Source organism: Thunnus albacares, chromosome 4 (assembly GCF_914725855.1).
Source record: "Thunnus albacares chromosome 4, fThuAlb1.1, whole genome shotgun sequence".
Taxonomy (NCBI): Eukaryota; Metazoa; Chordata; class Actinopteri; order Scombriformes; family Scombridae; genus Thunnus; species Thunnus albacares.
Window position 1 is genome coordinate 14,357,359 of NC_058109.1, and position 14,925 is coordinate 14,372,283.

Sequence of the window (14,925 nt, forward strand, 5' to 3'; positions counted from 1 at the left end):
GACAGAATATTAATAATTTAGGAAAATGATTGATTTACAGCTGCAATTATTAGTCAATTAATCAATTTAAATAAAATGAATATGCAACTGTTTTGATAATCAAGTCAACATTTTTGTCATTTTTCAAGCAAAAATACCAAAAATTTGACGGACAGTACATGAGCCTGCTGAAATATGCGAGTTGACATCCCCAACAGCCTGTTACCTTAGCAACAAAGGTTACAGAACGGGTAGTGGTTTGTGGGCATGTACGAATGATCTGATGTCAGTTTGATGGGGAAGTAGATGTAACTGAATCCTGGGCTTTCAACTTGAAGTTGTTTACGGCTGCTACTATTTGTTGTGGTATGACAGTATGAGAAAAGTTTGTTGTGGTTTGTATTTTTAAAACCTTAGGCGCATCGTCAAGCTGTAGGTGATGTGAAAGAAACAAGGCAAGTAAATGTTTGACATCGGTGCCACTGAGACTGTTTCCAGCAAGAGAAACAACAGCAAACAGGAGAGATAGTAGCCTGAGGGTTGTCATGTCAGTCGACAGAGGGGACTGTCATCGTCCTGATTCCTGCTCCTTTAAACACCCTCCGACTGTTATTCTGATTTTGAGTGCGGTGTGAAAGTCAGTGTGGTCTACAGGCGAAACGAGAGTGTGACATCGAAACAGGAGTTTGAATTTAAAATCGCAATTCGCAGGCTGGATGCCGGCGTGTAGGATAAGTGACAGATTTGCCTTCAGCATCACTCGACCAGGTTCAATTTATAAGTCAGTGTCAGGAGAAAGGTCACGGGGCTGAAATACTGACAACAAAATACTGCACAGTCAGGTGATGCCTGTCGACTTCACCTTTTTATTTAATTTAAGGAATGCCAGTTTCCTCCAGATCCTTCATGCTCCATTAAGATGTTGTTGTGCGTGTTGTGTTGATCTTTAAATTCCTGACTTTTTTCATTTTCAACCTTTTTTATTGGATTTTATTTAATGGACATTTAACCTTTTTAAGTGACACAAAATGGAATAGTCAGGCCCTTTCCGTAACACTAATTAGTTTTAATCTGTTGTAATTTTTAGATGTAAAGCACTTCTTTCATCCTTAAAGTAACTCACATATTCAGTCAGTCACACAGAGTAAAAATATAAGAGTCACAGCTCTGACTGACAGGTTGTTTTTCATTATTAATCTGACATCTCTTCAAATTTGCCGGACGTTACTGCTGAGCTGTGGGAGGATAAGTTCTTCACTGAAGTGTATCAGTCACCGTATTGAGTCCGACCTGGCAGCAGGACTTCGGATTAAAGGTGGAATTTAGAGCAGCTGTGACAGACAGCTTCCACCTGAGCATCAACTGGGTGCCAAATATCACAAAAGTCTTCTCCTGCCAAAATATGGTAGAGAAAAAGAAGCGTGTTTTCCACCCACAGAAAATAGCCATCGAATTTCTGCTTTGAATTTTAAAAATCCAAATATATGTACATAAGCAGCTCTGTATTGATTTTGCAAATGTAGTGCCCATTTTTCAGGGAATAATTTCCAGGATAAGTTGAACACGAATGAAATGAATTGTCTAGAGGTGAATTAATTTCCAATAATTAACACTATTCTTACTTTTATGTTATAAACTAGTCATGTTTACATTTGGCCCTTGCTATGCCCATGAAAGATCACTGTAACAGTCAAAATCAGTGACTGTTACTGTCACATGACAGGGATCCATATAGAAAACTTCCAGTGTGATCTGAAAAGGCTGTGGCTGTCAATCAGGAATCTCTGAAAAGTTCACCTTCTGAAGTTTGTTTTATCTGCAGTCCTGCTCTGTAAAGTCTGACCTTCCTCTCCGTCCCTCCATGTTAATCAGATCATAAACTTGCCCCATCAGCGTGCTGCAGTTGTATATTAAGGCGGTCATAAAAAAACGGTCCCCCCCCTGCGATTAACGCTCTGGTTCTGCCGGCGTGTTTGATTGACAGGCATCACCCAGGAGATGATCAACGAGACACGAGCGGCAACGGAGAGGAGGTTGCTGGGAGATATTCAGGAACTGCTGAGACAGGGAGAGGAGGTCAACCATCAGGACTCTCAGGGAGCCACACTGGTAAGACACTGCGCTCTCTGTGTTTTCTCCACCAATCTCAATTTAAAAAAATTTAAAAAACAGTTGGTATTACATTTCAATTCCCTCGGAAGCAGAGGGGAAAAAAACATACAAAACACAAAAACATCTAAGGTGCATCACAAACCTGAGATCTGAGTTTGTTCAAAAAAAAAAGTGCACATGTAAAAGAAAAAATATACAAAACTATCATCATTTTACATATGATGTAAAACTATCATTGTATACTATATATCTGTATGTGTTTGGGGATAACACGCATCACAATGACGAATTGCTGGTAATGAAGAGAGAAGCAAACGTTTGAGTGGGATGTTGGTATGCAGTTAATAACACTCATTCCTGCAGCTGCAGACTGTGTCACTAAATGAATGCAAGCTGTTCTGGGTGTGTTTTCCTTGACACAAGTGCGGCAGAGACCCACTCAAATCAGATTATCAGGAATCACAGGTCGATTACCGATGGCAAAAAGAAACTGTGTGTAAATATTCACAAGGCCATCTTGGATTCACCTTTAAAAGATTACACACTCTGCAACACTAACTCACGAGGCTATAAAACCATCAGAGCTAATCAGGCATTTAATCAGCTGTATGATTTTAAAATGCTCTGCTGATACGAGTTCTCTGTTCAGGAGCACTGAATACATCCATAATAGTAATTCAACCTTGTAACAGTAGATCAGGGCAAACCTGGAATAAAATATGACAATAAATTAAATATGTATGCATTAAGGAAAAACAGTAATACATTATTAGAGAGTCATAAATGGCAAATTTCACCACCGAATGCATAAACTGATGCAAGGTTAGATCTGAAATGTACTCAAAATCCAAATAAACTGCATCACTTTGACTGATGAGTGAGACAATCATAGCAATTTGAGATGAAACACAAATTCACCATGAGCCTAATGAATAAGCAAAAAGCTTGCAATTACAAGAAGATGTGTATTAATGATGGATTTCAAATACACAAAAGATAAAAGCTTCAAACATGATGATTTACGCAATAACAAATACAGCTCCAAAAAAAAAAATGAAAAAGAATCAAAGAATGTGAAGATGTCTGTATTATAATGAGCAATAAGCAACTAAAGTCTAGCAAATGTGCAGTGAGCTGCATCTAGACAAAATAAGTTCATGAGAAACATCCTAATGGTTTCGACATGGACACGCTTCTGTTATATCTGCATTGCTCAGGCTGTTCTGTACCACGGTAACAAATCACTGTTTGGACATGATACATCACTCATGGGGCCTTTACTTTGGCAGTCACCATTCGATACATCAGTTATTGGCAAGCAGAGTTATTTATTATTAATGTGTCCATTGCGTCCTTCTGTTTTGAAATTGTGCTTTTTGTTCTTCCATGTAATGTCAAATGCTGTAGAGAGAGCAGAAGCGAGCATGAGAATTCGGTCACTCAATTTGCTTTGTTTAGACGTTTAATGCCCTGACACATTTAAAAAAGTAAGGAAGGCCAGAAAAAAATCGGTAGGGTGTAATTTCCTGAATCTAGCGTGTAATGTCAGATGTTTTAATGAAGTCTTTATTATGTATCAGGGATTAAGCTACACTGAGGAAAACACAGTGACAGATCACTGGATGAAAATAGCTAGGGGACATTACATGGTAGTAGCCCAAAATAACCCTGCTAAGCTGTAAAGTCTTACCACAAATTGTCTGATTGAGCTGCTTGTCCCCTTGTTTTATGCGCCCTGTTAATCTTCATTCGACCATGATGAAGCAAACTAGAGCGTGCTTTATTAAAATGTCCGGCAAAGAAGAGAGGAAGGGACCAGGAACTGGTAGGAAGTTATGTAAGGTTAATCTTTTGTACATTGTAATACATTTTGTGTCCTTGTTTTGATGTTGAGGAACAATGATTTTCATCTCTTGTAGTTGAAAATGGGTTGATCGAACTGTGAAAGGCAAAATAATGTTTTTGGTAATTCTTATGAAATATCAGTTGAACTTAACTGATGCAAACTAATGATAAAATACCTCAAGAAGAGGAGGGGAAGAAGGAAAATACAACTTTCAGTATGTCAATGTGACAGACACTCTAGTACTTACCAAATCATCAAATTACATAAAAAACACAGTAAAAGTCAGAACTGTATAATAACAGATAACATAAATGACTTAGGGTGCCTATCCCAGCATGCATTAGAGTCAGGGTACAGCTGGACAGGTTGTCAGTGATATTGAGAGAGAAAATTGAACCACATCAAGAAAAATGCTGCTTTATTAGACTGTTTTTTGTAGTTAAAATCCATCAAATAGCAGCTACTTATTATGCAAATATATTTAATTTGAGAAATGTTACACTGAAGTAATGTCTCCTGCTTCAATGTTAAGTACATTCTCAGTGTTATGTGCACTGGAGGCTTCAAGTTTCTACATCTCAATATTGGACCAGGATTGGCTTCCAAACTAGTTGTGATGTCACAAATCACAGAAACGTTCCACTTTGAGCAGATGTGAATGTGAAAACATCCTTCCAGTATCAAACTCTGCATATACATCATATACATATTCTGTACAGTGAAGCTCAAACATTCAATTGTAGGTAAAAGAAGAAAATCATTTTTGAGTGGAGGAGAAAGTACTAATAAAATGATTCAAGTTGAATTTCATTGAATATGAATCATATCTATTGAACTTGAGTTCAACTCAACATTTTCTCTCCACTGGTCATCCACAGCCCTTCTGCAGTGGTTCTAAAGCTCCTCACTGGTGTGAGAAAGCTTTGATTTTTTTTTAAAATTGCAGAATGTTGTTAAGTAATGCCGAACCCTGAAAAACATTTGCTTTTGAAAACAAAAATCCCATCAGAGAATCACATTCCAGTCATCCTCAGCAGCAGCCGAAAGGCATAAAACCAGACACATCTGATCACTGCAGGAACTATTAGACCTTAACATTCCTCAGATGCTTCAAAGATGCTCTCTTATTGTGGCACCTCAGATAAACATCCACTTAAACACGATGGGTACTCAAAGATCAGGGAGCCACAGACATAACTGATGTGCTTTGAAGGATGAAATCAGCCTCCACACTTAGATCTTAAATATTTTGGATGTTCTGCTGTAGATGCATTTAGTGTGGCTTGTAAACATTGTAACCTGTCACAGAAACAGATGAAAATAGATAAAAGATGCTGCATTCAAACTGCTGCAATTTTTTTTGTGTTTTTGTCTTTACATACAGTACATGTAGCTCTCTTTCCTGCTTATGAGGAAACAGATACAGAATGTTTGTACTAAAAATACTGTATTTTGTTAAAAAAAAAAAAGACTGCCTGAAATTATGTAATAATAATAATAACTTCAATTTACAAAGTGCTTTGGCAGACAAAGCAAAAGCAGGATACTCAGAAGGCAATATAACAGAAAGCCAAACAAAAGCGAGACAAAATTAAGGTAAAGTTGAGACAAAAGACACAAAAACACAGTAGAGAGAAGACAGAAGAATGAAGAAAGATAAAGACAGTAAAAGAAATAAAAGACAACATAAAAACGTTAAAAATGTAAATATAAATAAATACAAATAAAAGAAGTGATATAAAAGAAGTCACAGATTCTGCGAGCTTTATGTCCTCAGGCGGGTCGTTCCAAACCTGAGGGGCCCTGATGGCGATCGTCCAGAAAGGGCCCCACCTGAGGATCAAAGGCTGTGAACTGGCTCATATGGGGTCAACATTTCTGTTATGTAGCTTGGGGCCAGGCTGAGACGTGCTTTAAAAGTGATGAGTATAAATCTTAAAATCAATTCTAAATCAGTCAGGGAGCCAATGGAGAGAAGCCAGGATTCGGGTGATGTGATGTCGTCTGTTAAAACCAGTAAGAAGCCGAGCTGCTGCGTTCTGAACTAGTTGGACCAGAAAGGAAGGAGTTGCTGTAGTCAAGTCAATATGTGTCACTTTTGTTTTTCTCTCTTATGTCTCAGTTCCTCTCAACCTTGTGCATGACTCCTGCTGTTCTGTTTGATTTATTTCAGTGAATCGTTAGAAAATGTTATACTTTATATACTTGATACAGTAAGAACCAACAGCATGTGTCTGTACCCCTGCAGAGCACAAGGATGTGATTTTCCTCTGCCGGTTACAGTACATCCTAATTTCCGCATGAGGATCAATAATGTTGGACCTTAGGCTGTGTGCATTTTCTCTCTCATCAGTAACTCTCCAGTGTGTATAATCCTTCTTATTATCAGTAACATCCAGTCACATCCAGAGATTAGCATCACCAGTCGCTCCACCTCGGTCTCCTCTGGTGATGCAAATATTAAAACCTTGTTATTTCAGGCCAGTAATTTTAACACCAAGATGTTATTCCTCCTCACTAGTCAGAGTTTGAGAGGGGTCTAAGGTTGTTTACATAGCAACTAAATAACCCCGCCTGAGAAATCATCAGACTTCACCCCTGAAACAGATGAAATGAAGGCTGGCAGTGCCTTTTATATAATCAGCGTGTACGTTTCTCAGACAGATTCACAGTGATTTGTAGGCTAGGGAAAAGAAAGTCTAGAAAGAAAATACCCAATCTTAGAATTAACCTCCCAAGTCTTCTCCTTTTGGTTCCTCCTTTTAAGGTTGTTAAGATCATCTCATTCCACTTTCTCTGACAGGATCACATATACACGTTTTGTATCAGCTTGTGCAGCTCTTCATCAAATCTACGATGCAGAGTTGAAACAATTAGTAAACTAATCCATTACTTCTATGTCCAGTGTTTCAAGCAAAAACGACAAAACTTCACTAGTTCCAACTTCTTAAGTGTGAATATTTGGTGGGTTTCTCTGTCTTCTATGATAGTAAATTGAATATCTTTGGATTTTTTACTGCTGCTTAGTCAAAACAAGCAATTTGAAGATGTAGCCTCGGGCTCTGGCAACTTTGTGCATTTTTCATTATTTTCTAACATTTTATAGACCAAACAATGAAATAATTGGCAGATTAATTGCAGGCACTTTGTTTACACTGAGGACAACCCATCAAATCAAAGCATTCGAGATGTGTATAAAATGATGTACAAGATAGTTCACTAGAATCCAGCCTGACATACTTGGTACCTTTTGGAAACTTTGGAATCTTTACTAGAATTTAAAGACAACATCTGTGTGTTTTGAAGAGTGTTTGGCTGTACAACATGAGGTTGCACTGACCTACTGCTGTGTCAGAAAAGTTAAGGGATTAAGACTAGAGTTAATATCCTGATATTATAGATATGAGGAAAAGAATGTGCAGTAATTTAGTTTTCTGAGCTCTTGATATAATTATTTCCTGATAGAAGTGAATCTCTGAAATGCAGAGTAGGCAGTCTTAAGCCAGCAGGGTCAGTTTTTAGCTTGAAGTGCAGTTCAGTTTAGAGCGTTGAATTTAATTTTACAATAACATCATGATTGAAGGTAGCCAGCGACATTACCTACATCTCCAAACTCAGAAGCAAGTGAATATCAGATCCTGTAGAGTGATGTCTTACAGGGTCAGCGCTTGCACAGTACATTAGTGGGACATCATTGTTTGGCATTTAATTTCAGGGCTTTTTTTTGTGAAATCCCACTCTGGATTAAGGCAAAGAGCATTTTAACAGCAAATCCTGTGCACTGCAAAAATCTAATCATTGTTCCTCCTGTGCCCTTGCAGCTCCACATCACAGCAGCAAATGGCTACGTGCAGGCTGCAGAGCTGCTGCTGGAGGGGGGAGCTCGCATGGACTTGAGAGATTCAGATGGATGGCAGCCTCTTCACGCTGCAGCCTGCTGGGGTCAGGTAAGGTAAACACAACAGATATATATATAAAGCATATAAAGATTTCTGACGGCATTATCGTAATTTGCTGCCGCTGTTGTTTCAGATGCATATGGCAGAGCTGTTGGTTTCTCATGGAGCCAGTCTCAATGCCAAGACTTTCCTCGAGGAGACTCCCATTGGTATATTTACACCTCAACACTCTTATAAATATAAAGCACCCAATAGGGGGGTTAAGAAAACAAATGTCTCATCTCAGCAGGGTCTCATTTCCATCTTATTCACTTGTTTTACATTGCAGGTTTTCCCACTTAAAACTGATTTAGTCAAAACCTTTTCTTCTAGCTATTTTTACCACCGGTTGCATCAGCTTTTACATTTTGTTTGGCAAATTGTGAAATGTCAACAAGTTACAACAGCTTAACAGTCAGTATGAGAGATTAGTAGCATCACTAAGAATAGTAATCTAGACACATTAATTTTATAATCCTGGCTTTTTTCTTTTATTTGAAAGAATATCAAAGCACGTTTCATTTGAAGGGCATATACTGACATAAACTGTCCTTCATCCTGTCCTTCCTTTTAAGACCTGTGTGAGGATGAGGAGTTCAGAGCCATCCTGCTGGACCTGAAACACAAACATGACATTATCATGAAGTCACAGCTCAAACACAAGACCTCACTGTGCAGGCGAACGTCCAGTGCAGGCAGTCGTGGGTAAGTGCTGACATCTGCTGGTGTTACTGCTGCTACCACAGATGGTATTTGTTGTTGTTTATTTCTATATTCTGAAGAGACATGAGAGTTGACCACTTCAGCCTCTCTTAATCTTCTGACATGTAAAATTAAAAGAGCTGCTGTAGAGTTGTTGTGATTAAGCATTGAAAATACTTTATTTATATTTGCTTTATCTCACTGGGAACTCCTGTGTCCACAGAAAAGTGGTGCGGCGAGCCAGCCTCTCAGACAGACACAACCTGTGTCGTAAAGAGTATGAGACGGAGGCCATCGTGTGGAGGGGAGGGAGGGAGGAGGAGGTGGAGAAAGAGAAGGAGTCTGATCAGGAGAATAACCAGGTGGTTAATGTGAGTCTTCAGATTGTCGTGTTTTATTTATGTTTGTTGTTTAGAATTAAGTAGAACTACATGACATTTTTACAGTGTTGCCTTTCAGCACAGCTATAAGGGTGTTTTAATAGCAGAAACATAATCCAATCTAAATGTCAGATTTCGGTGTAGGTTTCTCAAAATTCAATTGATTCAAGTGAGCAAAAGTCACCTGATGTTTAAACAGCCACATATGAAGAAACCCACAATGGAAAAAAGCTGCAATACAATCCTCAACAAACAGAGTCAATACAAAAGAATGCAACATAGACACATTTTAGTAGTAAAAAGTTCTACACTTGTTTTTTCTCTACTGGAAAATGCTGACTGCAACATGTTGAGGCACCTTATCTACAGATTATCAAAAGGCATTTAGGGAAATGTAGCAAATCACTAACTGAAATGGAGGTAATTTGAGACAGGTTGTGAAAGTAAGTTAGGTTTAAGTAGCAAATAGATTGGCTTTACATCTCATTTTATTTGAGCTTAATAGTTTGGGCACCAGATCAAAGATATTTGATCCACCATGTACTGAGTCTGGCCTTCATGTACTTAATCATCTAAAAGAGGGATTAAAGTAATCCGTATTGATGTCTTGCAGGTCAGGCCAGTCGTTGCTGTGGAGCTGCCAGACAAGCCCAAGCTACCCACCATCCTCAAAGATGGCAACAACAAACAGAACGGCCTCATCTCCACGTCGACGTCAACACCACCGCAACCGCCCTCCAACGGTAACACGTCATTGTCTGATAAGGGCGGCGTCATCACCACCCAGCCCACCCAGGACGAAGCCTGGCCGAGAGAGCGTGCTCAGACTCTGTCGGAGTTGAAGAAACAGAGGGCCGCTGCCAAATTGTTGAATCACCCCTTGTTCAACGGTCACCTAGGTAACGGGTCCACAGACTCCTTCACTGATGCCAAAAGCAACTCAGAAGACCCCCGAATGCCGCTGGTGTCCTCCAACGGCAACGCAGTTTACTATACACCAGCCAGTGGCGACCCGCCCCTCCTCAAACTGAAACAGCCAATAGAGGAAGAGCAGCCGAAGGCGCGGACCTGCTGCTGCGTGTCATAGCCCAGTAGTCATGTGACTGTTGATGGAACAGGAGTGTTTGTGCATAGAAGAAGGAAGCAAGGAACGTGCAGTTGGAGGGACTTTGAAACTTCTTCCACAGAAGATGGCCGGCCTAAAGACGGTCTAGAAACTTTTCCTTGACTTCTGCTCAAATTGGAGACACTTTCCCCAAATGCAGGCATGTTTTCAGTGCAGCAAAGAAGAAGAAAGGAACTGAACTGTGCCACTTTGTTCCCCCAGAGATCACTCGGATTAAAATTCCTTTTCATATATGGAGTCTCTCTACAAGACATAACAAATGGTTAGAAACAAGAAGCAGTTTCTCCGGCTCTGTGCACCTTTTAAGAATCAAAGTGTGGACAGTTTTTTTTCTAAACTTTTCACCTGGAAAAATCAGAATTCAAAATTTTGAATCTGGAAAGTAGATAAGATCTCAAGGTACTGCATGTTCTGCCCTCATAGACGGATATGGAAAAGAGCATTTTATTTTATCCTACAAATGGATGGTTCTCATGTAATCAAACATTTTCTTCAGGACAAAATCGCACTGTCAAAACACATTGTTTTGCTTTTTCGCCATGTCATTTTTTAAATGTGCAGGAAGGCCATCGTAGAGCGGTCAAGATGTTTTGTATTACATCGTGTTGTACTGCAACATATCAGAAACAGCAAAACGTAGCAAAAAAGAGGTCTCTGAAATCTCTTCTGAAGTATGCTTCATTCATTCATTGAAATGCTGCCTGCATACGTAAAGGGAAGGAATGCCATAAAACAGTGTTAAAATATTCAGGAAGTGTACTTCTACAATGAAAGATAACAGGAGGGGGTATAGTGCTGCACTAGTGTTTGAAACTATCTTCTGTCAACTATACTCCACCTCACCGTCCTTTCATGTCAAACCTAAACTGACAGGTCACGCTCTGTTTTATGCATAATCCACTTTGTGCTCGCTCGTATAGATAATTTAAGCAAATGTTGAAAATAACTGTACATTTCTTTATTTATGAAATTAATGTAATATGTAAAAAAAAACAAAAAAACCCCAAAAAAACATGGTTCCTAAAGTTGAGTGTATTTATTTTTTGGATGGTGTGTGGAGAGTGTGAATGCAATATAAGATGAGCTGGTGAATCCTCCAGCAAAGCACCTTCTGATGTGGAAATTCAAATGTTCAGCTGATAAAGTGAAGCGAAGGGTTACTGTCTGCTTTATGTACACATTATTAAAAACTCAAACAAGCCATCCTATTGGGATGGATTACAGAATTGATTGTGTCACTACAAATAACAATGTTATTTGTTAATGTTTGGGTTTTTCCTCTGGTGGCCATTGTGTGGCTTTATCTTCTCCCCATCACTTTACTTGTCTCATTAACAGAAATTGTAAATGTTATGTAATGAATTACTGTAAGTATAGTATGAGTTTTCCGAAGATACATGTGGACTTGATGCTTGCCTCTTGTTTCTTTTAAAACATTAATCCACACATGGATTTGATATGTAACAAGCCCACATGATTATGTCAGGTGTCCTTTAATGCATTGTGGGTTCAAAATATAAACTTGCCAGCCCTAAAACAAGTACTAGAAGTTGGTGTGTTTTTTTTTTAACCCAATAAAAGGAACAGTTAGACATTTTTAGAAATGTAGTTATTTGTTGTTTTTCTGAGTGTTGGACAAGAAGATCAATACCACTCATGTCTGCACTGTAAATATAAGTAACACAGGAGCCAGTTAGCTTAGCTTAGCATTTGAGCTACGCCTACTGGCTTGCAAATTGTTGTTTTGTTACACTTTGTTACAGAGTGAGAGTGGTATCGATTGTCTCATCTAACTCTTGGCAAGAAAGCGAATATTTCCCAAAATATTCCTTTAATCTAATTACAGTTCCTCTAATCTCCTCATGAGTGCCAAAGAGTCTTCCATAATTAAAAAAACCTATGGAGAAAAAAACAAAATCTATGCTCCTGATGGCCAACCCCTTTTAACGTGATTACCCTCAATGCCACTACCACTTTATTCCCCACAGCATCAACTGTACAGTGTCAAATATATGTACAGATGAGTTTTGTAAATATGTTTGTATTAGTAGCCCTTTATCTGTTCCCATGAACTGCATTTACAAGTCTGTGTTGTTACTTGTGACATAATGCTCATAAAGGAACATGACTGAGGAACATTTAGGAAAATACAATTACCCACATTGGTGAACAGTGTTTGCAGACCTTTGGTCATCAAAGGAAGGGGGTGGGGGGGCAGACTGTGAGTCTATGTAGACCCCCCTCCTCAGTAGTCCAGCTCTATAATCTGTCTGGAAAGTCCAGTGCATCTGGGTGTCATTGTCACACTTAATGTTTTCTCCCTGCTGTTTAGTGACCAGTGTCTGCAGTTGTTTTTTTTGTTTTTTTTCTCTCTCTTTGCAAAGGTCAGTTTTTAATGTTGTGCTCTGATAGGAAGCAGTTTGTTTTTTAACCCCATTTGAGGAAGTACAAATTAAGTCAGTCAAAGAAATTTCTATTTCCCCTATTTTTTGGTTCCTTCTTTTTTTTCCCCTTCATGAATGTCGCAGGCAGTGACATCATCTTATAGTGAGTTAAAATTAGCTGAAGTCACTCCTGGCTACCCCTGCTCTGGTTGCTGCCGTCAGTTCAATTCAAATTTTCAGTTCTGCTTCCTTATTAATGAAATGTAATCAAACTACAATTGTAATTTTGAACTTGTCAGTATTAGCCAGAAAGGGACTGTCACCTGTTGAAAAGTAACCTGTCCTCTCATGGTTTACAGATCAAGGCTCATGTTTGACAGCCAGCCTTGTTGTCTAGAAGGATAAGATTATAAAGAAGAAAAACTACTGATTTTGTAATTACTGGAATATATTGATGGTTGCATTAACATTGTTTTGAATAAATTGTATATTTTGAGAATTTTACACGGTCTCCTCTCAATTAGTAATGCTCCTTTTGTGTTTGCAGTGAAAAAAAGATTTCTGGATTTCTCATATTTTTAATTAAAACATGTCCTGTAGGCCTACGAAGGTTAAATTTATCTAATTATTTGAACTAAATAAAGTATGCAAAGTGTATTTTGGTCAAAACAGTCGATGCATCACTTGCATGTTGAAAAAAAACTACTCTTAATGTCTTTTGTTTTGCATATTTCAAGCTTACTATATTTTGGTACATGTGCACCATTATTTTTTTCTAAATGTATCCAGACACTTTGCTGCTGAAGTCTGATAAATACACTGTATTTAGTTCACATTTGCATGCTGTATGAAGGTTACGAGCCATTTATTTCACCCCGAGATGTCTGCTCTCTCTGTCCTTTCTGTACAGCTCTCTGTTCTGACACAGGCAGAAGCTGGACTGTCCTTCGCCACACAGCTGTCAGGGTCTTGGCCCAGCTTCAACAGCTTCCTTCAATGATTTTCTGTTGTTTTCTCCCTCTTTCTCAACTTCCTCTCATTCACTGGCTCTGGGGTCAGCGGGGTCAGTATTTCTACTGGCTGCACCCAGCAGCTATTGCTCAGGCACATAGCAGTTGGGTTAGAAAGAAGATAGTGAAGGAAATGTGATAGAATATGTCTGGTAATAGTATATTTAAAGTTTCTAAAAGTTTGTTTTAAGCCAGTTTGGGATTTTTCAACATGCCATATCTGTATTCCTGTCACGAAGCATACTATATTTTCTCTAGTGCTTGTTCAATCAGTCTCTGTTTTGTTGCTGTTGGTTTTAAGGGAGTGACCTACTGGCATAGATAAAGTCATCTTGGTCATGGAGAAAGTTATCAGTATTTACATAAGATCAGCATCTACTGGATAATATGTGAGTTCAGGGACTTGTAAGACAAACTAGCAGTGCAAACACACACTAATTTGTCAAACATGTATGTCAGGTTACAGTGCTCGATGTGTCTTGAGCAAATATTAGAAGAAATCAGCCTTTCATCCTGAGCTCCCTCTGGGCACAGTCAGTATGTCCAAAACATATATACAGAGAGGAGGACAATGGCTTTACTATTGTGCTTGAGCAATTCTGAGTCCAGGCCAGCTGGCTCCGATCCCAGTCCTTCAGTCCTCTTCAGTGGAGGGCGAAGTGGATCGGTGCCAGAAAGAGAATACAGACACTGACCTCTCTGCTGGATACATACATGGAGGGAGGCTGAAGGAAGGTGCTGAGGAATCGTCGTTAGTGCGGAGGATAAATTAGGAAAATGAGTCAATGCCAGGAGTTGCTTAGACACTGACCACCTTATGAACGGCTGGGTGGAAAAAAAAAAAGGACAAGTCATTGATAGAGGATAAAAGGCATGCAAATGAAGGGCAAAGAGCAGGCCTGAAGGATTCACTGAGGAGGAAAGTGGGCCTTCGCTTGGGAAGAGGCCACAGCTATTGCCCATCCTGCCAGTTTGTTAGAAGATGGATAGAAGAGCTGCACAGAAAAAGAAGGAATGGATGGCTCAGTGGGTCAGAACGTCTTTCCCGTTCCCAGGATCTGCTGGGTTTAACAGGGCTTCAGTGTCTTATTAGGCCTGAATTTAAGATGTCTGAGTAGAGCGAGTCGATGTCTGTCCGTCTGACCGGTGATAAAAGCGTATCGACTGACGGGTTTACACTCAGATCGAAGCTAGTCACTCACTCTCAGATGTGAGACAGTATTTCAGTTCAACACTTGACACTAGGGCTGGGTGATACTGTTAATCATTGACGCGTTATTAAGAATATTTTCTTTACATTGATATACTGTACATGAAAAGGTGAAATGAAACTGTTGATCAGACAAAATGAGACATTTGAAGAAGTCACTTTGGACTTTGGAGACTTGTGATGGACATTTTTCACCATTTTCTGATATTTTATAGTCCAAATGATTTCTCGATGAATC

The 14,925-nt window shown here is 39.1% G+C and overlaps 1 protein-coding gene and 1 long non-coding RNA gene across 4 annotated transcripts in view; one reads left to right on the forward strand and one right to left on the reverse strand.

The window, feature by feature from the left end:
• Positions 1-12,971, forward strand: part of ppp1r16b (protein phosphatase 1, regulatory subunit 16B) — an 88,654-nt gene extending 75,683 nt beyond the window's left edge. For both annotated transcript variants that reach the window (XM_044347785.1, XM_044347786.1), the window contains exons 6-11: positions 1,964-2,088; positions 7,759-7,884; positions 7,970-8,045; positions 8,451-8,580; positions 8,801-8,948; positions 9,571-12,971. In XM_044347785.1, coding sequence (XP_044203720.1) covers positions 1,964-2,088; positions 7,759-7,884; positions 7,970-8,045; positions 8,451-8,580; positions 8,801-8,948; positions 9,571-10,044 — 1,079 coding nt within the window. In that variant the 3' untranslated portion in view covers positions 10,045-12,971. The remainder of the gene's footprint in view (positions 1-1,963; positions 2,089-7,758; positions 7,885-7,969; positions 8,046-8,450; positions 8,581-8,800; positions 8,949-9,570) is intronic.
• The window catches only part of LOC122980083, a 60,584-nt gene continuing 53,888 nt past the window's right edge, over positions 8,230-14,925 (reverse strand). The window contains exons 3-4 of one of the 2 annotated variants that reach the window (XR_006402989.1): positions 8,780-8,840; positions 8,230-8,491 (exon numbers count right to left, since the gene is read on the reverse strand). This is a non-coding gene — a long non-coding RNA (uncharacterized LOC122980083). The remainder of the gene's footprint in view (positions 8,492-8,779; positions 8,841-14,925) is intronic. The other variant, XR_006402990.1, reaches the window with a different exon arrangement.